This window comes from Labrus mixtus, chromosome 11, assembly GCF_963584025.1.
Source record: "Labrus mixtus chromosome 11, fLabMix1.1, whole genome shotgun sequence".
In the NCBI taxonomy this organism is placed as follows: domain Eukaryota; kingdom Metazoa; phylum Chordata; class Actinopteri; order Labriformes; family Labridae; genus Labrus; species Labrus mixtus.
The window spans coordinates 13309227-13334037 of NC_083622.1; the positions used below are offsets into that span (position 1 = coordinate 13309227).

General features: G+C 42.0%; 1 protein-coding gene across 1 annotated transcript; it reads left to right on the plus strand.

Annotated features, from left to right (window-relative positions):
- The first annotated feature begins 218 nt into the window (after nt 1-218).
- On the plus strand, nt 219-3615 carry pou3f1 (POU class 3 homeobox 1). Its single transcript, XM_061050136.1, has one exon. The coding sequence runs from the start codon at nt 280-282 to the stop codon at nt 1405-1407; it is 1128 nt and encodes a 375-aa protein (XP_060906119.1). The 5' UTR covers nt 219-279; the 3' UTR covers nt 1408-3615.
- The last annotated feature ends 21196 nt before the right edge of the window (nt 3616-24811 follow it).

Sequence of the window (24811 nt, forward strand, 5' to 3'; positions counted from 1 at the left end):
ACCTCAAAGAGACACTTAATAAATAGAACATATGTTTCTCTATAACATATGTAAGACCGGAGATCCATCCATCCTGTGCGAAAAATGCGCTGTACCATGCGCTGAAGCCCTGCGCCTATTGAATGTGTCCCCAGTGGGCTTGAATCGGAGAGGAGCCAATACAAGCGGAAAGGAGGCGTGTCCTCGCTCTTCCCCAAGACCTCCCAGAGCAGGTTGTTGCGTTTTGGCTCTAAAGCCTGGAGACCTCCGAGGTGCTCGTCAGTTTTCGAAGTAGGAGCCATGGCGACAACAGCTCAGTATATTCCGAGGAATAACTCCTTGCCGTCCAACCCGCTCATGCATCCGGATTCGGATAGGATGCACCAGGGGACGACCTACAGAGAGGTGCAGAAAATGATGCACCACGAGTACTTGCAAGGGCTCGCGGCGACCAACACGGGACACCCGATGAGCCTGACTCACCACCAGTGGCTGCCCACGTCCAACACCGACTGGTCCAGCGGCACCCACATCGGACAGCAGGAGCACAAAGCCAGCGTGCAGGCGACCAGAGACGACCTGAGCTCCGGCTTCCACCACAGATCTCACCTGGTGCACCAGCAGACACAGGGTGGCCATCATGGCTCGTGGGCGCCTACCACGAACCACCACTTATCCCCACTGTCCCCAGCATCCAACGGCCATCAGTCGCTGGTCTACTCCCAGCCCGGATACACAAACCTCAACGCGATGCTGAGTCCCCAGCCCGGCACCCTGCACCACAGCATGCGGGACCCGCTCCACGACGACTCCGGTAGCCACGACAACCAGATGGAGTCGCCCCAGCAAGCATTCAGCCACCACCAGGACCATTCGGACGAGGACGCGCCCAGCTCCGACGACCTGGAGCAGTTCGCCAAGCAGTTCAAGCAGCGGCGGATCAAACTGGGCTTTACGCAGGCGGACGTGGGCTTGGCATTGGGCACCCTGTACGGAAACGTCTTTTCTCAGACCACAATCTGCAGGTTTGAGGCGCTGCAGCTCAGCTTCAAGAATATGTGCAAACTTAAGCCGCTGCTAAACAAGTGGCTGGAGGAGACAGACTCCAACACGGGCAGTCCCACCAATTTGGACAAGATCGCAGCGCAGGGAAGGAAACGAAAGAAGAGGACCTCCATCGAAGTGGGGGTGAAAGGGGCGCTGGAGAATCATTTCTTAAAATGCCCAAAGCCGTCTGCTCATGAAATCAGCACTTTAGCCGGCACTCTGCAGCTGGAAAAAGAGGTTGTCCGTGTTTGGTTTTGCAACAGAAGACAAAAAGAGAAAAGAATGACACCAGTGGGGGTCCCTCACCCGAGTATGGAGGACGTATATTCCCAGGCAGAGACCCCTCCTCTACATCGCACACTACAGAGTCCTGTGCAGTGACTGTTTTCATGAACAATCCCAGCATTTCCGCAGGGGGGAGAAAAAAGGGAAAGGGACTATGGAGTTTACAGTATTTAAGTTTGGCTTTTGTTATTTTTTTTCCTGAGAGAAAAGAGACATGGAAAAAGTTGAGCAAATGAGTTTTGCCCGTAGTATTCGGAGATGTCCAGCAAATAGATGGCAAAGAGGGAAAATGTTAAGAAAAAAAAAATCATGAAAACTGAAAAAATATTCGCTATTATTGATTCTGTGCGCATTTAAAGTGAAACAAAGATTTATTTACCAAAATTATATGGAGGAGACATAAAGTAAATTTGATATCCCATGGCTGTTTCCAATGGGGGGTGATTAAACGTTGCATCTCCTCCTGGTGCACCATGAACTGTTGGCGCTCACCAGAACGAGGTGTTCGCTTGAAAACGATCAAACACTGGAGATGAATCCTTTTTTTTTTTCAGGCTTAAACGGATTAACCAGATTTCTGAATATTAGTGTATACTTTCCTTGTTATATTAATTGTGATGTTTTGGTTTGGAACTTCTTTAACTTCAGTGTCTCTCTTTATGATTATTTTTTGTCATGATTTATAACTCATCAGAGCAGCCTCCAAATGTTCCTTTTTTGTCTCAGTGGGAGTTGATTGTTAGAAAGTGATGGACATTATGGCACCCGAAAACACTCATAATTTAAAGTCAGACATATTGAAGAAAATATCCAATGCAACAGGACGTAGAAGTCCTGCTTGCATGCCTTAAAAGATATTTAAAGCTTTGCAGCTGACCACGTCGAAATTTGCAAAAAGCACCAGACGCTAAAAGGGAAATTCTAAGAAAAAGAAAAACGCATTTTTCTTCTTCTTTTTTTAGGGGTTAATTGTGTTGACATTTTTATTTTCTTCGCATGGAGCACTTATTTTTTCTTTGATCTTTTTATTGCAATTTAATATTTGTTATAACATGTGTGAGTGGAGCTAATCTCCATGAACTTAAACACAATAAATCCCATGTTTACAGGTTCCTGGTTGTCACCACAGAGCGCTGTCAGCTCACACTGCTTACTGCCTGTAATCCTGTTCAATCCAAACATTTCAAGAGAGATTGGTCAAAACACTGAAAAGTCATAATAACTCAGGTAACTTCAGTGCCCCGTGTCGGAATATCACGCCTGTACATGATTGATTTTTTTGTTCCTGTGTGTTTCATTTTTGAAATGTTTGAATCTGGTTACAGTCACTCCATGTTCCTTTGTCCCACACATCCATTGTATTATACTTAAAACGCTGGATTCGGAGTAAAGAAAATAATAATTCCGTCAGAGTAAAAAGCGATGAAGGGACTTAACTTAAGATATATTTATTTTTTTCTGACCTAAAAGGAAATCGAAAAAAAAACAAAAAAAAAAACAACAACAGTCATGCGTTATGTGTCATTCCTCGATGCTGGAGCAGTCCAGAAGCCTACAGCAGTGCTATTCAATACAGATGAGGGAAAACATTTTTTTTTTTCAAGAAAAAATAATAATAATAAAAAAAGATTTTAGAGAAAATGTTGCCAGGATTATTTCCGATATGTAAATATGTCCAATATGTACACTTGTATTTGTTCCGAGATATTGTTTTGTTTTTGTTTCTTTCCGGGCAGTTTTGTACACTTACTAATTCCAAGAAGATATTTTAATATGATTTCATTTATGAATCTGACCATTTATATATATATATTTATTTCTTAAACGTGTTTGGAGCTTTTTGTTCAGCTCTGTTAATGGTTATGTTACAGTGGATTTCAGTCTGTTTCTCTTTTCGTTTACTACATTGGTTGTATGTTGATTGCTAAATGTAGACTGCAAAGTCACATTTATATTTATGTTATAGTAATATTTTATTACTTACATAAAACATATATACAAGAAATGGTCTTTTGTCTTCATTAAGGTCCAAACCACTCGTCTTTTTTTTTTGTTGCTGTCTGTTGTAGCATCAGCAGGCAAACAAGACAAACATGATCATAAAGTTTGATGCTGTTCAGCACACCATGTGTTCAGTTTAATAGCAGTGATTGGTTATGTAACAGCAGTCGCTGCTGTGTACATGTGCTGTTAAAGGGAATAGACAACAGTATTTTACCTCAGGCATTCCCTGCTAAGTTCACAGTCTCTGACGTTGTTCACATCTTTGTGTAAAAATCGCAGTATTAAATTGTGCAATATTAATACGGGACTGCTGTCTTTTTTATTGAGTGGTGGTTTTTCAGTTATCATCATAAGTGCATCATTATCAAATCAGTATTATTAGCCTATATGGCGTACTATCCGGGTCATTATTAAGTAAAGGTATCCTAAATGCAGGCCTAAGTTTGAGTCGTTCCCTGCTATAAACCATCCACCATCACTTATCATGTGTGAAGCGTTTAAAGGCGGATTGTGACAAATGTTTGATCTGAGACAGAAGAGCCTGCAGGCAGAAATCAGCCTCTTCTCCAACACTGGAGAGAAAAAAACGCACACATAGGGTGAACAAAAACTGCAGGCCCTAATGTCGAATAAGAGGCCTACATTAACAGGAAACAGAACGATGCAATTTAGAACACACACAAAAAATTAAAGTGCTCTATATCATATTTTAGAAGATGTGTTTAAATAAGGCCCCCAGCCTAATCACGGGCCACAGCGTTAAGTGCGCATTGTTTACTCAGTTAGGCCTACAATAGAATCACATTTTAGACCGAAATACACCCAGGTTTCATGGGAAAATGTATTAAAGCCTAAATACATTTATCTGATTAATCTTTATTTTTTAAATTCCCCATAAAAAGTTAGAAGTTTAAAGATGTTCAGCTGAACTACATTACGACTTTTACAAACGTTACAAATACCAAATTTAGGACTGGAAAAGGAGCTCAAACTTGTCTACATATTGTTCATAATTTTGTTTTTCATGTAGATGTTATTATCAGGTAGTTTAAATTCGTGCATTTTATATTTTATTAGACCTCTTTCTCAATGAAAGTGTGTCGTAAATCAGACCTGAAGCCGCAACACAAAGTTAGAAGCATCTTCAGTCTCTAAAAAAAAACTCAGGCCTGATTTTGGAGACGGACATTTTCACTATACTGTTATTAGTTTTCGTGACCATTTGTATATCTTTTACGTCAAACATCCTCCAATAAGGTCCCTCGTTTGCGTAATTCGATCTTTTTGAAATATTAATTTGTGTGCGTAGTTTTTAAATCCTCATTCGTTTAGAAACTGAAGGTAGCAGGAGACAACACAACAGTCTCACGAACCCGGCTTTTAGAGCTTCTCTGAAGCATGAAGTGTAGAAAAAGTGGCTTTGCTGCACCGGCTGAGGCGGTCAAAGTGAAGGAGAAGAGGCCAACATTAAGGAGCAAACCCACTGCCACAGAACAGCGGGACATTGGCGCCCCCCGCTGGCCAAACATGAGTACTGCATCACCAAAGCTCTACTTCAAAGTTTGATTGAAAGGATAAATAACAACAAAATAAATAATTCATTGATCAAAATACTGTTAGCTTTGGTTTTAAAGTCATTACACATATTTGTAGCAAACACAAAGGCTGCAGCTCCAACCTGCAGAGCCCCGTCCTCTCCCCTAACACATCTGTAACTGTACCGACCTGCCAAAACTCAAATCCTTGATCAAAATTCACCTTTTCACACTTGCTTTTCATTGCTAATCTTGTTGGTTGTGACATTGATTTAATGTTTTTGTTTCCTTCAAATTGTTCTGTCTGAATGTAAGTCTGCAAAGAGTCTCTGAGTGTTTTGAAAAGCGTTGTATAAATACATTTTATTATAATTAAGTGTCTTCCCTTCCTCAGTTACTGTAGTTTGCTCCTTCTGAAGTCTAAAACAGGTAATTAGTTTTGTTTGATTTCACCGCTTATCAAGAAAATGTGTGTGTGTGTGTGTGTGTGTGTGTGTGTGTGTGTGTGTAGGAGTGGAGAACTCTTGGATGTAAACTTTTGTTTCTTTGAAAGTGTTTGCAGGCACATTGACCTTGCACCTGATCGTCCTCAATCCTGCAGAGAGACATCGGCTTCCATTTTTAAAGTTCAAAATGGAACTCACTCAGAAACCATCAAATCTCCCAGTGTGACGGCATCCACTAGAAAACCAGCGAGGGCTTCTGAGTGACCAGTGGAGAAGGTTTGATATGCAGAGTGAAACGCAGAGGCCCACAGAGTGAACATAGATGGAGAAACAGAAGGAGTCCGCAGTTCACCAGACAAGAAAAGCTTGTGGTGACTGCTACCAACTGTTAGTTTTTGATGATATGCAATTTCTTATTCTGCGCCTTATGGAGGGACACAACCTCCATTATGCCGTTAAATCAATAATACATGAGCAGAACTCATCACAAAACAGCAAAACCCGACAATTTGACCCACGAATCACCAAAGTTCAGCCCTTCCTCCTGTCCTTCTCTATCTCTCTCAGCAGTATCTCTCTCTCTCTCTCTTCTGCACTGAGTGGGCCCTTGGCAGCACTCGCAGAGGAGCTCCATCCTCATGAAACACTGATGCCTCCTTCATCAGGGAAGTATCGTCACACAGGAGATGTGGATTAGTGATGATTAGCAGGGATTATGGCTGGTTAATGGTGGGAAAATACATTAGGAACCATCGGCTCTTGGAAGGGGGGATGGGGGGGGGGGATTTCACTCACGCTAGCGGATTTGCATTGATCCACAGCAAATGAATGAGGATTAGCAGCATCAAGCTATCTGCCAACAGATAAATAACATTAAGCGTATTATACGCCAACGCCTGTTATTAATGACATTACAAACACCACTACAATGCTGGCAATTATGGAAATAATGGGAGCGACTGAATAATTCACTTGATTCTCATTCCTGGGATTCCAGATCATCTGCATGTACAGACATATGGGTGATGTTGGAGAGCCGATAATAGGTCTTAGCAGGCTCAGTTTTTTTACAAAAATATGTGCCTCCTTTTCACTTTATGGCTGCTGATGTTAAAGTTATACTGGGTTAATATACAGTTGTGCTTGACGCTGTTTTCTAAGTAGAAAGAAATCATTTACAATGTACATCCTTTGTGTCACTTCAAATGATTCTGCAGGTAGTGTGGAGGAGAGAAAAAAAGCAAATTCCACTATGTAACCCACATTTTTAACTTAAATACTTCAAATAGCCAGTAGCTTTTCTTTCTCTCTATTACCACCTCATCCTCCAGCCAAGTTCTCCTCTCCTCTTTTCACCGTTTATGTAATAAATACTCCACTCCCACAGTGAGTGGCAGAGAAAGGGGGGATGGAGACTGGAATAAAAATAAAAAAAAGAGAACAGAATAATGCATTTTTTTCATCAAAAATTCCTTCTCTTCCCCTACCTCAAGGTTTCCTCCTCTGAGCCACTTGAAAGATGGGCAACAATGTGGCCACACAGTGAACACCTAGTTACCATATGAAACACTCCGGCAGTGAACTGGAGGAGACGGAGACGGCAGAGGAGAAGTCTTGTGTTATTTATGATACTGGGCCTTGTAGCTATATGGGTTCTGCCTTCATGTCTCCTCCAAGGTATGGCCCCCATATGTGAAGGGGTTTAAGTGTGGCTTTAGAAACTTACTCTCTCCTCCCCTCTTCATCTCCTTTGCTCCTCACTCTGGGGTTCTGAAGAAGAGAAGTAGCCCGTCTCCCTCTTTCATGGCTTTGAGCGACATTTTATATCGCCTCAGGTGTCTGTCAGTGTGACTAACAGTTCTGAGAGTGGGGAACTAATATCTCAGGAACTCGCCTCCAGGCAGCAGCAGAGATGTTACTGTTGGTGGCATACAATGAGAAGAAAGTCATGCTTTAGAGCAGCAGCAATTACTACTGATTCAGTGAACTTGTTGGTATTAAACAATGGCTGTGACAACCTTAGCAGTTAATAAGAACACAGCAGGGAGAGGCAGGATAAATGCAATCATCTGTGATGCACGAGCTGCCTTCTTTTTGTAGGATGTCTGACAAAAGCTTGCAAGTAGCCCAAGGAAACCTATAAAAGATAGTACACTGACCAAACAAAGCAGTTGTGATAATGACATCACTGAAATCACACAGCACAGCTGCTGAGGAGGCCTTTTACACTACTGCCAAGGTTGCAGAGTTAATTGTAGCGCATGGACGTGGCATTCCCATGTTAAAGGTTGTCCCCTCTCTTCACCTTCAAACGTTGCTTTTGTCAGCTGTGATGGCGTCGCAATGCCTTCTGACTTCAATAACAAGGTTCACTGCGGAGAGGAGCAGAGGGAAAGAATAGAAAGAGCCTTGCAGGAGAGACACACACATCGATAAACAATAGGAAGGTCACCTGGAGCACGCAGAGATGTTCAGGGCCTTCCTTCATCAAGGATATTCAAAATAATAAGAAAAAAAACATGGCTATTCAAAGTCCACAAATGTATAGGCACAGAAGATCATGTTTCTGCACAGCCTGAGCAGCTCTATTGTTTCTTTAAGAAGATGTATGGACAATCGAAGAGAGGAAAGCAAAGTATTCTCACACAGAGATCTCAGCAGCACAAAAGTAAAAAGTTCTCTGCTCGACATTGTTTGTGTGCCAGCCTTGTAATCCAAACCCCAACAATATTCTTTGCTGTTGTCCTTTACCCATGACTGATCCATCATGTTATGCATGCTGGAATGAATATTATATTGTGAACCCCTGCAAATTGGAGCCGGACAATAAACAGATCATCAAAAGATGATCCCGCTGCCCCCGACAGTCGGCTCTGCCCTGCGACGCTGAGTTCAAAGGACGGAGATCGGTGGGCAAATGAGTGCTGTTGCTTGGCGCACAGTCATCTGAAACAACAACAAAGATAAGGCTGATGGAAATAAATAAATAAGGATGTAGGAGAGAGTAGAGGAAGAGAAAAAATAAGCCAAGCAGGGGGGGTTAGACAGCACAGAGATGAAATGGAGACCTGCCACTGTGCTCAAGGACACCGTGTGCCACTATGTAATTAGAAATGTACACAGATGATTTGGATGCAGCGATATGATTAGGCAAAGCAGTCCCCAGTCTTAGGCCTAATCAACTCACTTCTGAGAGATACTCCAAGACGCCGGGTGTGTGTATGTGTGTCTAGTGGAAGTAGAAGCCGTGTTAGGCACTACTAGGATCAGAGAAAATGGACATAAAGTACATAAAGTTGGATATCCTGAGAATTCGGGACAAAGCAGGGTATAGACTGACATTCAATTCAATCATAGGAAAATAACCACTATCATCACAAAAAGTATGATGAAATGAATAGCCATTTTTCTTTATATGTATTTATTTGGCTACCATTCTTTTTCCATGAATTTATAAGGGCCTCCATTTTCGTGTATTTACAGTCTAGAGTCATAGTTCTTGGGTTATGAATTTATAGGGGCCCCCAATTATTACATTTTGAATGTTAGGGGCCACTGTTCTCGTATCAATAACGTTTAAAGTCAACACATGAATTTAAGATTGACTACCATTTCTGTGTTATGAATATATTAAAGCCAACACGTTGGTGTTCACAATGTTTTAATGGCAGCCATTTTTGCATTTTGAGTGTATGAGGTACCACCAGGTTTTTTTTGTTCTAAATGCATTGTGGCAACCATTTTTGTGTAATGAAAGTATTAGGGCTAACAATCTTTTGGTTTTTGAATATTTAGAGGCCACCATTCCTGTGTTATCAATGTTCAATGTCCACAAGTGTGTCTCATGAGTGTATAACAGTTAATGTTTTAAGGCCACCATTTTTGTGTTCAGAATATACTAAGGCATCAACATTTAGCATTTTGGATACATAAGGGTTATCATTCATGTTATATAAACGTATAAAGGCAACCATTCTTTTGATATAAATGTGTCTTGACCACTTGTTTTGTATCATGAATATATCTTGGCAAACATTATTATGTTATGAAAGTATTAGGACCCCGATTTGGATTTTTGGATTTTGTGTTATGAATAAATGGAGGGACCGACTTTTGTGTTATCAGTGTATTAGAGCTGCCTATGTTATACATTTATTAAGACCACCTTTTTTTGGTGTTGAGAGTGTATAAGGGTCACCAATTGTGTGCATTGAATGTATCATATCAACTGTGGTTGTGTTATTATTAGGGCCCCAGTTTTTGTGTTAAAATTGTATTGGGGCCCCACTTTTGTATTATGAATGTACAAGGGCCATTCTTTTGTGCTTTGAAGATTTGGGCCACCATTTTGGATAAATAAGGGCTACCATTTTTGTATTGTACATATGTTTGATTTTTAACCGCTTGTTATTTTTCATAATTATATTCCTGTTTCCTGTTTTCTTGAGCTGTTGTAATGAAAAAATCAATAAAGTTTATCTTTATTATTAATATGTAAGGGCCAGCTTTTTCATGGTTAATATGTATTCGGACCACCTTTTCTGTCTTGGGAATTCATTTTGGACACACTTTTCTGTTACATATAGGGGCCTCCACTTTTGTGTTGTGAATGTTTGAGAGCTACAATTTCTTTGTTATACATTTATTAGGACCACCATTTCTGGTATAGAGTGTATAAGGGCGACCATTTTTGTGTTATGACTGATCAGGGCCAAAATATTTGTGTTATGAAAGTACAAGGGATACCGATTTTGTGTTATGAGGCATCATGTTATTGTATGACTGTATATGGGCCAGTGACTTTGTTATGAATTTGTACAGTATGGGCTACTATTTTCTTTTTCTTTATGAATTTATAAGGGCCAACTTTTTCGTGATATGGATATGCATGGGCTGCTATTTTGTGTTATGACTACATAAAGGCCACACCTTTGTGTTCTGTATGTATTAGAGCCACCAGTCCTGTGTTATTGCAGAATAATGAAGCACTGCTACTGAGCCAGTGTCAAAGACTTTCAATGATGAAAAGTGGTGAATGAGAAGAAACACAGGATGCAGTATATATAGTATATGAAACAGATTGGCATGGTGATGGATATGATTAAGGGAGGAATGGAAAGAGAGACAGACTAAGAGAGGTTGGCAGAAGCTCTAATTAAACAGTATTTTTTCCAGAGACAAGCATAGTTGGTAAGTCATAAAACACTTGCCTGGAAGGAAGGTTTGAGAATATCATGACAGAACATTTTTCACTGTCCTTCTCTGGGTTTCTTTCAGGTCAAACATCAAACTAGTCTTTTTTCCCAAGTGCTGCATTCTGAGGTCAGCTCAATAGGAATTAAACAAAACCACCTTAAACCCCAACACATATGTGCCCTGGAGCTAGAGGCCAAGACATGCACAAAGAGGCGATGGTCTACAAAGACCGAGGTAATGAGCAGAGGCCAATTAAAAAGAGCTGCTCCCTCCTCCTCCTCCTCCTCATCTACCACCTCCCTTTCTCCTCCTCGCTCTATCTGTCCTTCTGTCTCTCCTCCTCCCATGGCTTGTTATTGATCACCTTTAACCCCGTCTCTCAGTGGTGTCAAAACTACCATTTAGGCTCTTCCCTTGGGCTGAACAAGTGTCGATCGCACCCTGCCCCATAAATCATTACATGTAGGAGGGCCTGAAGCGCAGAGGGGAGGCCTGACTCTCACAGACGCGTTTTGGCAAGGGTCATCGATGGTCCCATGGATTAGCACCCAGACACCCCCGCTAACCCTTGTTCCTTCAGCTGACCCACCTCTATTTCCCAGCGGGCCCGGCAGCAGCACCCCTTTGATTTTTAAATAAGACAAAAGGTCATTTCACGTCCTGACCCGTCGTCGCAGTGATCACCCTGCCTGTACGTGATGCTTCTTCTTTATTCATGATGGATCCTAATTTCTGTCAAACTGAATGAGGGATGAGCAAACTTTTAGGTAAGATGTAAAGGGAAGTTCAGAGGATGATACGGTCGAGAGGGTTTGTCTCTGGGCTACAGGAGGCTATTGTTGTCACTGTCTATCTACTCGGCTATCTGTGTTGGCCTCATACAAACTACTCTACCTCCTCCTGGGCTGGAGGCGCCTCATCGCCTCAGTACACGGCTGCATATCAGCCAGATGCTGCATCCACCCACAGCCCTCCACCTCTTCTCCTCACCCCTGTCTGTCCCTCTCCATCATCCCTATGCTTTCTTCTTTTATTTCCATCCACTCTGTCTATTTTCTGACTCTCAACTGTCTGACTGTCTGTCTATACACCTCAGATCAGGCTACCAACTCAGTCACAGTCAAGGAACCTGGAAATGAGGCGATGATGGTAAAAGGTGACAGGTCCTTTGTTGGTGTAAAGACTCATGACCCATGGGTAGGCAGTTAAAAGAAGGGCAGGGGAATCACTTACCTTAACTTCGGACTCTTATAAGATGTCCTTTTGTCTATTTATTTGCATTAGTTTGCATTTGCTTATAGATTTTACCCATATAGAATACAATTAATGATACAAAAAAAGTGAAAAAAGGGGCTAAAAGCGAACCAGAGATGTACCCATTTCAAATTGTTATATCCTACATTTCTAATTTACATAGGTTTATAGAATTTTTGTATTTTCATAATGTGATAGGCCTATATGTATTTTAACGTATCATTATATAGTGTTATGAGGTTTTATCTCATTGAATGCTGTATTTTTATACTCTATTAACCCAAACACAAATGTAGGAAATTAGCATTAGTTACTAATTTTACTTTAAGAACTTCAAGTACGTTCTTCATGAAAGCTAAATTTCATATGCAGTATTGGAGTATTTACCTTGCAGTATTGTCTGTTTTACTAACAAATCACATGCCATCTCTATACTGTCAGCAATAAATACAAGTAGTCAAATCTTAGTATTAAATTCCCAATATTCATATAAATTAAAAAATACTGAATCAGCTGCATAATGTTGATTTTCGCAGAGTGAATTGGGAACTCTCACAACAATCAGCCTGCATCTTGCATATACAGATAAAAGGTAACTCATTGATGCTTAGGGGGATGGTGGTGTAACGGAGCAGAGGGTATGGATTTGGTACCCATTGTTGGTAGGGGGTTCCCATGTGCACTCCGCCCACCCCACTCTTTTCCACCCACCTCTTCCCTGCAGGATGGCTCTTCCAGGGGGTGCAGGCGTGGGACAGGACACTTCGCCATCAAGGGGATTAATTGGTGTGGCACCTCTTTGGTGCACATGGCCAAAGCAATTAAATAGTGGCCCTAGGCCTCCAGTTTGCCATTACTAAACCAGTGACAAAGCAGCAAATTGGGCCTTTCTTTACATACTTGAGCCACATATGCTAGAACATTAAACAAATTCTGCATGTGTCTGCAGGAGTTGCTTTTTCATGAAACTGACTTCAGGTATGGCAGCAAAAAGACACCAAAGGGAGAATAATGTTGATTTAAAGAAAAAATCATGAAATTATTTTGGATAATTTTGTGTTTATCAGTGTCTTTCTGCAGGGACATTTGAATATACTATGTGCAGAATGTAAGCAGAGTCTGGTGGCTTTCTTATCTCTCCCACTGTCTCACCCACTCCCTGCAGCCGTCAATTAGTGAGGCTGGGTGTGCAAAGGCCTTGTGCTCTTTCTCATGAGCCTTTGTAGCTTCTCTTTCTCCCTTTCTCTCCCCACCCCTCTCTTTCTCTCGCTCTCTCTCTCTCTCTCTGTCTCCCCCGTGTTTGAAGATTGAGAAAAGACACAAGGCAGGTTACTGTAGCTCATCTCTGGGGTGTTGGTTGCTGTCTGCCCCTCTGAAAGCCTGCCTGGGCCTGAAGCAGCAGACCACAGTGTCCACAGAGCCTTCAAACACAGGAGAGACAACACAAGACCGGCCATGGAAAGCCAACCTCTGTCAGAAAAGAAAGGCAGTGTCAGAAACACCAACACCTCCACCAGTGCAGAAACCAGAGTGACCCCTGAGATGTGTACTATATACTGTATGCATATTGTGCGTGGTTTGTAGGTGATGTGGGTGAAGGAGGTGAAGGAAGAGGAGAGATGCTGATGCTAATAAAGGCAAGAAGGCAAATGATGATGAGGATGATGACAGGCATAAATATATATTCCCTTTTTTAACTGTTATTTTTAACTCATTTCCTTCATGCTGGTTTGACTGAATAGCTGGGTCCTATCACTAAGCTCATCAGAGTCTGGAGCAATATTAACTTTAGGGATGATTTTGGTTCCTGAAATTTTTGCAGTCTAAAAATCAGGAAAAAAAAGGAGTAATATAAAAGAATCTTTACAACTAGATAGCATTCACCATTCTAAATAACCTTCTTTACTCTCAATTTTCACTTTGTATTTAACATTTAATTTCTCAGCACAGGTTTAACCCAAGTAGAGCCAGGAGAACACCTCCTTATAGAAAATTGAAATAGCTTTTATCTGTCAGCTGTCAATGTCAAAACTGAGAGCAATTCCAGGTGCTGCATTGAATAATGGACAGGCAGAATTCAAATGGCTTAGCTAATAGCAATCGTTCCATTGAATACAATTTAGCCTCCAAAAAATAATATTTTTTTGGAGTGCAGACAACCTTTGTCAAATGAAGGCCAGACTTCTTAACCCCCAACCACCACCAAGCTGCCATACCCCTACAGCCCTCCACCCCAGATCTCCAGACACTGGGCTGGATGGAGGCGTGAAGAAGGGGGCCAGACTGCTAACCATCCATCACATCCGTCTGACCCGCCCCGCAGTGCTGAAAAGACCATGGTTATCACTCACCCCTGACACTGCCATCGATGTTTGCCCTTATACGCCAACACACACAAGCACACACACAAACTCCACAACATCTTTGCAGTCACTCCAAAATGCCCCATCGCCTCGTGTCCTTCCCTCCATTGAACTCTCATCACCATCCATCAACCCTCATCATTCACAAAAATGCCAACACGCTCAACAGATGGCTTCAAACCAATAAGGCCATGACAAATGCCAGGTAACTCCCAACAGGGACCAATCAAGTTAGCCTGCACTCACAACCACAAAACAGTCATTCCCAGTTCTGGAAAACAGTTATGCAAAGCTAGTGTCAGCGCTAGACTGGTGGGGGCCTTTGTGCTGATCTGAGCTTTGCGGTAACAATAGCTTGTATTGTCCCACTGCCTCTCAGCTTTATTACATATGTATGTGTTGATTGCTGCAAAACAACAATGCTGGTGCATTGCATTAAGCAGTAACAATAACAGTGATGCTTGGCGCTCCTACTCAGCGTTGGATGTTTATCCAACAAACCTCTGTGTTGACGCCCGTTTGTACCCAAATGGTGTGAAATACCAGCAAAAGAGCCAGCTTGGGAATGTCATGAATGGGAAGTTTATAAGCATATGAAGCATATGAAGCATATGAAGCATATTTCAGCGATTCAAAGTCTACACACTAAAAGAATGGACTGGAGATGATTAACCATATTGACTTTGCACAAATGAAGGATGGTATTTGGTAGTTTTGGTTGAATCCACAGGGCTTCAAGGCTAGACACTTAACTTTGTAAAGGAACCCACTGAGGTCCATATACAGTGTAGATATGTGAAATTGATACAGAATCTATGAAACAATGGACACACATGAGAGAGAGCTCCATAGGCTCAAAGGTCACCTGGCCCACCCACGTCACTGTGGTGTAACAAGCCTGTGTGGAATACCAGGGGGGTCGTTCTGGTTGAAAACCTTGCGTATGTCAGCCGCTCAACTCTAAAACCATCGTGACACACACGAGCGGGCCAAGCAATGTGCCACCCCCGCTGGCACCCCTGTGGTATCAAGGACCTCCCCACCCTTGGGTCCCATTCACACAAACCCACACATGGGCGTACGCAGACAACGGCCATCTCTGATGCCCTTCTGATTCTCGCCGCTGGCATTTAGCTGGAGAAGTTTTGTGTGTGTTTGTTTCAGTGGGGATGTGGAGAAGGGAGGGGGGATTGGGGCTGAGGTGACAAGAGTTGTGGTGCAGATGTCCCCACAGTCAGCGGAGCCTCATGAATGGCGACTGTTGTGATGGTGATGGGGAAACGCGTTGGAGGCATGGCCTACGCACTCCAGTCATCTGAATGGCTGGAATTCAACCGAAAAGACAAGCTCATGCGTGCAGACTGGAAACAATGAGCACTCTTTATATTACTTTCTCTCTCTATCACTCTCACTTCTCTTTCTATTCCTTTGAATCATTCCCCCTTTGTAAATGCAGCTGTAATTTTTATAGTGTTGACTAATTGGGACGCACATTTTTTATGGTACCATTTAGATGTATAGGAATCGGAATTACTATACACAAATGAAATAAAAACATGAAAGCAAATTATTTTTAATTCACCAAATGAGGCAAATGATTCGTAGTTGATGAATCAAAGACTAATGAAACAAAGGAGCAAAGATGGATAGGAAGTCACATGTTAATTGATTTGAAGTGGAAATGTTATGATTGATCTATTGATTAACTGTCTCCTGCTCCAGCGTCTTCTTAACAGCAGACACACGGCTTTGCTCAGGGGACCATGAAGCTGGGGCCTCGGAGGGACACACTGGTCTGTCTCTTTACCATCAGACTATCAGGACTCTGAGACAAAGGAGAGACGAGATGAAGCTTTCTCTTGAAGCGTTAAACATCTGTTCATCCAATCTAAGAAGTCAATGCTTGGTAAAAGATATTTTGTAACCTAAAAGTTGTTTACATAATTAAATTATTGAAATAGAATGATGTGAATAATATTGAATTTACAAAAGACAGACGTGTGCTAAAATAGATAGTTTTCTTTGCAGACGGCTGTCAGCATTTGATGTAAACAGGAACACACTACAAATAAAGCAGAAATAAATAACTGAAAATATTAGATATTTGATATAACCCGGACCAACAGATCATGGTCAGATATCTAAGAATCTAGGGTATACATAGTAGCCAAAACTTAACACTTAAAACATCAAGAAAAAGGAAACTAATCACAACAAATAAGATTGAAGCATAGAGAGTACTGAAACCATGAACATACACCTTACAAGTTCAAGATACATCAAGGTAAACACCGCTTCTTCGCCTTCTTTTATCAGTGACAGTGAAATGGACAGCCAGACTACAGTGAAGTCCTTTATCCAGACCAACAAACAGATAAATCACTCAGCTCTGACCCACACACTCACACACACAAACACACACGGGAGCGACGGACAGTAAAAGTCCAACATGTCCCAAGAGAGACCAAGAAAGGATTGTTGTTTGAAGCAGGAAGGGGTTATTGTTCACCAGATGCCAAAGCGTGGGCATCCAGGCACAGATTAGCTACAGGGAAACATTATCTCTCTGGGCCAGTTTACAAGACCCAGTCTGGGCTGGCCAGGCATAGTTTGGTCATCTAGGTACTTGGTGTTCTGAGTGGCTCTTGTCTCCCCTAAGAACAAAGTGCAGGCTTGTTGGGGAAACCAAAGAGGGTGAGTCCCTGATCTCCTTCCACCTCCTCTCCTCCCCTCTGGCCCCCAGACCAACTGCAAGGCTGCTGGAGTTCAGGCCTGGCCACGTGTTGGCCATTACACTCCCACAATGACCTTGTTGAGCTCAACATTTAGAGTCCCATAAAAACATTATTGTCCCACTCCTGGGATCATTTGTCCACTACCACAAAGACTCAGAGAAAACCAAAATGTTAACCCCCGGGGTTTTTGCGGAGGCACATTTTTCAGATTCTGCCCCTTCTCCTCCTCTCAACCCATCCGCCCTCCCGTTACCGCATTGCGCCCACATTGACGTACTTTCTAGCATTGCCCACGGGGCACTCCTACATGGGCACATTCAGATATGAAGAAGGCTGCTTGGTCAAAATGTTGCCCCGTAAAATAGTAATTTTGTGTTTTGTTCTCTGAAAGAGCATACCAAACAATAATGTCCATTCTATTCAGTATAAATCACAATTTCAGCTTTTATGTTATTGTTTTACGCCCATAAATGGTCCTGTTTCTCTTCTATCCATCTGTCCATCCAACTATTCTTCCCTCATCAGATGCATTGCTGTAGAGACATAACGGCTAAAAGTCCCTAATGGTCATTAAGTCTCTAAATATGTCCATTTCACATCGGATGGGTGCATGTACCTGCTTAGTGAATGGGCAAGGTCGTGCCAGCCTATTAGCCATATTAAAAACCAACCCATTATGGTAATTGGGGAGGTCTAATGCATGTACAGGTTGCTTAGCGCCCATGTATTAGCTCTGATAGATGACTCAGTGATTAGCATTGAAAGGTACATTGTAGTACAGCGCTGCCGCTTGGCCCTGTGCTTGGCGTCCTCTGATCCTGTCTCTCAATGTGCTGACCTCTACTGTGGACACTCAGGTCAGTTATGCACGTCCCTGACCAAATGTTTGCTGCTGGGAATCAGAGTGACCGGTAGGAACAAGGACATTCGTTATTCACTGAGACAAAGACAAGGAAATTTAACTTTTCTTTCTTCAAGGTCTGGAAAATATACTTCATTTTTGAATGGCCGGCAGGACATGATTGTAATTACAAAAGGAGAAATATGTTTTATCATAATTATATAACCTTACATTAATGATTTATATTTTGTAAATATAGTAACAGTACATCCTGGACTTTTAGTACAACACACATATACTCAAAAACCAAAAACACAAGATATGTTATTATTAGGTCAATCATACCCCCCTATTTCATTATTAAGAATACAATTAAGGTTTGGAGTGTCTGTGAGTATATAATTCAACATCAACAATTAGCCATCCAAACAACTTGTTTAAGGTAAGATTTTAATAGAACAATGACAAACATCAACCTTTTGAATCGAGCAGGGAGTGCCATGTAAGTCATAGCTATCAAAAAGACAATCAATGATAGCCTACCAATATTCTTGTTTTTTTTTTCTTTTTAAACACAGAGGAAGTAGCCCTTCCTGCACTCGAAACATGTAGGTTTGAGATGCTCTTTGCATTGGGTTAAATAAAAAAAAATCCAAGTCTATTTTTCTCTTTTTTAACAATAAAATCACTTTCATAGCATTGTCCTCTAGAACTTAAAAAACGTTGACACAACAAGCCTTCCTCATCTCCTTTTGATCTCCCGATAAAGACTTAATACCAAACAAGGCGGAAGTTTGTCTGACCAGGGTGAAATTAAAGCCATTTTAATTGTTTAGAAAGAGAGAGCCTTGGACGTTTTCTTTTTGACTTTATATTCTTTATTGAGATTTTCAGAGGGGTAATGTGTATCTGCAATTTCTGAAGTCTTGGTATCAGAACATTTCAAATAGAAATACCCCAGAATTGAAAAAGCAGTACAAATATTGAATGGAGACTGAACAGCAAGAACCCACAGTCATACCGACGACAGTGTTAATACTTGACGACAAGATTTTAATTTAGAAATCCATAAGGGAAATGGTTTTCCTTGAGTATCTAAATCACATTTCATTACGTTCTACCATCTGTCCTAAAGTACGAGCACCCACCCAGATCCCTGTCTTACTCCAGATCCAGAGCTCCCATCCCCTGCGCTGTGAGCGGCCCTGAATGGGTCTCTCAGGGAAGGGAGCGCATTCTCCTTTCATCCCCTCTTAGAGGACAAACATCAGTCCCATCTCGCCGCCCATCCATATTCATGAGCCGCTTATAAATATCTGATAGCAGCCTCGCTACAGCTGTTTAGCTGGGAGAGTGAAGTAAAGCGTCTCGTGCATACACACTCACAAACAAACATTTTTGCTGGGTTGTGCATGCATGTGCACATGCATACATGCGTAAACATGTACTGAATTGTGTGTACATGCAGTGGTTTGAGGCCTGATATCAGTCCCACATCTCCCAGTGGTTCTACCTGCCCAGACCTCTGATAGCATCAGCTCGTTGCAGGGCTATCGCTCTCTCAGGTTCTCTCTCTCTCTGGCTTTAATTAAAGCGTAAGTGTGACTACAAAATGAGAGAGGAATCCTTAAGTGCTGTATTTACCTTCCCTTCTGACAGGACTCGTGCTTATCAGTGAAGAGAGAGCACCAGAGCTAAGAGACAGGGACTTCTCAAAGGCCTGTGTAATCGCTTGGGCCCCTCACCCTCAACACACTCGCACACAAAAACACAGAAACACACACACACTACTTCATCCTGAGCATCACCAATCATGGGACTCCTCACTCCCTGTCTGATGCATATGGAATACAAATGCTTCACTTTGGTTGCAAACAGTTTGAGGAATGTAAATTATCTAATGAAACATACAGTAAGTACAAATTGTTTTACTAAATCAGCCTCGCAACACCTCATTAAGACAAACTAAAACAACATTATAGTGTGCAAAAAGGGAATATCTTGTCGACTATCATGTGTCTGAAGCTTTTCATGCAATTATTCTTCTATTAATTCCAAACAAAGTCTTTTTACTGATTTTACTGGAACATTTCATCCCATCTGTGCCAGAGGAATTCCTCCTGGAAAGGTGTAATTGACACCAAGGCGTTTACTGCGCGGAGAGCAAAAACTGATAGTTGAATCAGAAATGTTCTGTATGGAGTAGCACCAGAAAAAGCAATGGAAAATAAGAGATTTTAATGAAAATGTAGCAAAATATAATGGGCTGGACTAAGTGTGGTGTGATTGATGGGCAGGCAGCCACTCCCTGGCAGAGATGGGTTTAAACACTTTGAAGGATGGTCCGTTTAAGTGACAAAAACTGTGAGGTCAAAAATTGGAATATTGTGGTAACCAATAATACTTATCTATTTATACATTTGCTGTAAAAAATCATGACATTTAAAGAGACCCCACAACTGAGGAATTGTATCAGTATTTGAAGTCTACAATATTAGGTATCAATCGTGTACAAACTGCCCTGACATCAATGGGTTTTTTTCTACCAACAGGTCATCCAACTAGATTTGGGGATTTGGATCCTTTCATTGCAAATTAGCCTATATGCTGAAGTGTGTGACAATGATTTACTTGCTTCATACTTGTCTCTATAATCAAACATTAAAAAGAGAAAATACAGAAGGATGGGATTAGAAAATACTTCTAACACATGTTCGGGGGCAAGGTAACCAAATAGATAAATTGTCTGTTTGTCCACAGGGGTCACCAAACTCTAATGTTCCTCACAAGAGCTAACTCAAAATAGATGACCCAAGACTGTAATGTATGCCAAAGAAATGCTTTGAGAGATGTTATAATACATGTTGAGTAAATGTAGACATGTAGGGAACTGCAACAATGTGATAGTAATTTGTTAAGAGTTGTTTAGAGCCATATTCAATGTAGAATCTTTGTGGGAACGGGAAAAAAATCCACAAGGGTCCATTTTTTTTTTTACAGGGTTCTTGATTAGAGCGCTGATATGAACACCTCCCTATCACTGTCTGGTACTTGCTTCCTAATCACATCCCTGCAACTGATACTGAGACAGAAACAGAGTGTGAGAGGGAGGGTGAGCAAGAACACATGAAAGGAGGGAAAAGAGCGAGTGGCAGCTAAAGGCATAATCTTGGAAATCAAATGCTACAATCCACTACATGCTTAACATGGCACACAGTACGTTTACATAGAAAAGTCGACTTATTGTGTTAGCCTGACTAAAACTGGACTTTTAACACACCTAATGTGGTTGGGGGTCGATTTACTCTAACATGAATACACCTCAATCAGACCCAAACTGGCCTGGGCGTTCTGCACATGCTCCACAGTTCCAGCACTGGGCTTTGACCCGGAAGATGAACAGCATTGATGCGTAGAAGAAAGCCAAGAAGAAATGAAGACAAAGGTAACAACATGGCAAGTGGCAGAGCGAGAACCACGGATTTATGGACACACAAGGAGACACAATTCATGTTGTGTCAGCTGAAGGAGAGAAAAATATTGAAGAACATGGATGGAAGGAAAACAGTACACCATAACTGGTTGAAAGGGAGCATATCACCACCTATACCACAGCGGAGTAGGACGTACTACCATCAATCAATCAATTCTTCTCTGCTGCTTGTATACTGTGACTGTGCTAACAGTAGTCCAATTGGCCTAACAGCCCGACTTAGTGCATGTAAACGTACTGATATAATACAGTGACAATATTCAAAAGTGAAATTGCAATCAGTGGACAATACTTGCAACCTTTGAGGAAGGTAAAAGCACTTGTCGGGAACTTTGCAGTTTTTTTTTGGCTCCTTTTTTATTAACTGATACCTAACCGCTTCCAGTCACTTGTCTTCTCCTCTGACTCATTAAAAACATTAGAATTGCTGATGCCGGCAAGAAAACACATTTTGCTTCGGTCTGAAGAATATCTTTGTTCTGTTTCCAATACAAATAGAGGGATATTTAAATATTGCTCCTCTGGTGTATGCCTGTGTGGCTGAGGCAGAGAGAGAGAAAGAGAGAGAGAGAGAGTTTAAGTGTACAGTGTGCATCTGCGTGTTGAGCTGCGATTGGTTGTGCATACGAAAGATGAGAAAAAAATGATCTGTGAGTGTGTGTGTCACTATGTGTGTTCCCAGAGGGTATTTCTGTTCCCTGTGTGGAGTACAGTTATAGGGAACAATAGGCACCGGTGCACTGCGATCCTTTGCAGCGTGGTAGTACAGAACGTCTACAAAAAGCAGACCACAGCTTTTTAGAGGTGTCTGAAACCTCCTTTGAAGATTAACATTGTTGTGCTCTCTCTTTGGATATCTTATCAATGGTAACCTTAAATGTCCAGTAGTTGGATCACTGGCTATCATAAATTACTTTAGGTCTTCTGTGCACTGCAACAGGTGCATTAGGAAGTTATCATAGCCCAAATCAGTCATCCAAACTAAGGGCAAAGCGAAGTGAATGTATTTCACTATAAATTCTTTAGAAGCTGAGAAATAATAAGAAATAATTCTATATTTTTTTTAATGAATAGAAAGGAAGAAATAACAGAAGTTAAAAAAAAAGAAAAGGAAGAAAGAAAGGACAAAACGGAAGTAAATGAAGACGAGGAATAAAAAAAGGGAAAGGGAAGGGAGGGCTGAAGCAAGCTACTTTTTTTCCTCATTAGCCATGCAGAGCATCTTGGCTCCTCTCCCACACCTCCCGGCTCATCATCGCCTGGGCCCTGGCTGCCAGCGCACCCCCACCTCAATGAACCAACCATCTCTGCCTCATCCCTCCCTCCCCACCCACCCTCCCCTTCCAGCCCCTATAATCACACCCGCAATCGCAGCCCCTAATTAGGTTAATTAATTTGTATCAGCCCTTGTAGGGACTTGGCTGATGAGGCAGCCATAATAGCGTCAACGATCACCCCCCTTTTGCAATAAAAAGAAAGAAAAGGGAAAAAGATCTGATGTGAGCCCGTCTGTGACAAGACAGGACTATAAACCATGGGGTCACATTTACCTTCCCAACCCCCAAACCGTTTCTCTCAGCCACCCCTTTCTCCACCTCTAACCCCAACACATCCCTTCCCCCCTGCTCCTGTTATTCAATAAGGGCTGACACTGACACCTAAACAGTGATATATAATTCATCATGTCACAATACTTTCATTGTGCGCACTGGAATGAAAACATCCTGTAAAATAATAATAGAGTCTGACTACTTCGAGGCTTTTGAGTGTGGTGTTGTTCTTGTTTGTTTACACTTCTGCAAGTGTGGTGGCGTTCCGAAAGTGGAAGAAAACAAAAAGGATACGGTATGATAATGATTCTCTTGTGCGGTTTGTCTCTGTAGTCGTCAGAGGGACCGATTGAAGCATCGCATTACAATCAGCGGCCCTCATCGCCCCTCATCAGGCCACTGACGAACAAACTCTGATTAACACCCCCATCTGATTACTGCAATCACCCAGGCTAACCACGCACAAGCACAAGCACTGTCCCCAGCCAGCATACACACACACACATGCATGCTCATTCTGACACCTCACTGTTGATCAGGTGCAAGGAGCACAGGAACACAAAAAAGTATAGCTCTCCCTGCGCGTCGTCATGTAGTTGCCATTAGAGAGGTATAACTGTTAGAGAAGTATGAACAGAGTGTGCTTGTGTGACACAGACGTCAAATAGGATAATATTATAATCATGTGAAGTTTTACAGAAGAGAAAATACATCGTGTTGTTTTCAAAATCTTTACACACCTACAGTATTAAACCCAAAGCACAGGTTCCAGTTTTTGTGTGGCAAGAATATTGCTCAATTTTGAGAAAGAAATCAACATCAGTATCAGTATTGGCAAGGTTGGAGGCTCATGCTGGTACTAGTACCAATATCTGCTTCACTATCAACCTTCAATACTGCTGATAGCATCTCTTAGTCAAAGCTAGCAAGATGTCCGCAATCAGTGTTTTTCCACCCATATTGTATAAAAATATATTGATGTTGCACTGAGAAGTAGGTTGCTGTGTCTTTTATGTTCATTATGTTCAAAATGCTTAAAGCCAATAACAACTAAACAAATTAATAAAGTTTTGTTTGAATTAAATTAAATTGTGTTAGCTATTTGAAGACACACATGTTTAAGTATCATGTTGGTATCAGAAGGAAAAAATGTTTATTGGAACATCTCTGATTCCAAAAACACTCAAACAACACTCCCCATTCATATGAACGGGGGCGCAATTGTGATGCAAGCAGACACATGCATAAATATACACACGCACGCAATCTGAGGCAGACAATGACACGAGGAGGCTGCGAGACAAGGACAGATCCGGTAGTTAAAGCGTAATGAACACGTCCCCGAGGCGCGCGCCTGGCATTCCCCTGAATGATGGACTGACAGTAATACCGGGGCAGATGGGTGCCCTCCACGCCCCGTTCAACACCGCACACACATGTACACACACATGTACACACACATGTACACACACACATGTACACGTACACACACACACACTCACACCCTCCCCCTGTTCTATCCTGTCCCTCTCTCCTGCAGGGAGAGACCCCCTGTAGGTCTAATGTGGAGTAGGGTTTTAGGGGGTGTTACCAGGGGTGCTGTGTATGTATGTGTGTGTGTGTGTGCACCTTGAGGTGGGGGGCACAAGTATGAGGCCCCCGTCATGATTTAGGCTCCCATGCAAATTTAATCAATTCGAGTACCTCTCGCCAGCCAGGGCTCATTAGCGGCAATTTAAAAAGGGGGCTCTGTGATCCCCACCTCATTGCAAGAGCCAGGCTTCAGCTCAGGCACACACTCACACAAATATGCTCAGATACACACACGTACCCCAATACTCACACACACAAAATACACAAAAATGCAAGCAAGTCAGGGGCACTGTCAAGGCTGTAAAGATTTTCCTTCAGACGTCTTCCCCCTGGCATGGAGAGGGACCCTGCCTGCACGCCACAGCTCCCCTCCTCCCTCTTTTCTGTCCCTCCTCTCTATCCACTACTTCAAAAGCCCCATGACACACAGCTTCAAGTTAAAGGAGAGAGGGATCCGAAGATAAAGACTACCTCTCATCCCCCCACCCCT

Bases quoted from the DNA above. Each gene is read 5' to 3' on its own strand.
- pou3f1 (XM_061050136.1), top strand. From the start codon at position 280: ATGGCGACAACAGCTCAGTATATTCCGAGGAATAACTCCTTGCCGTCC.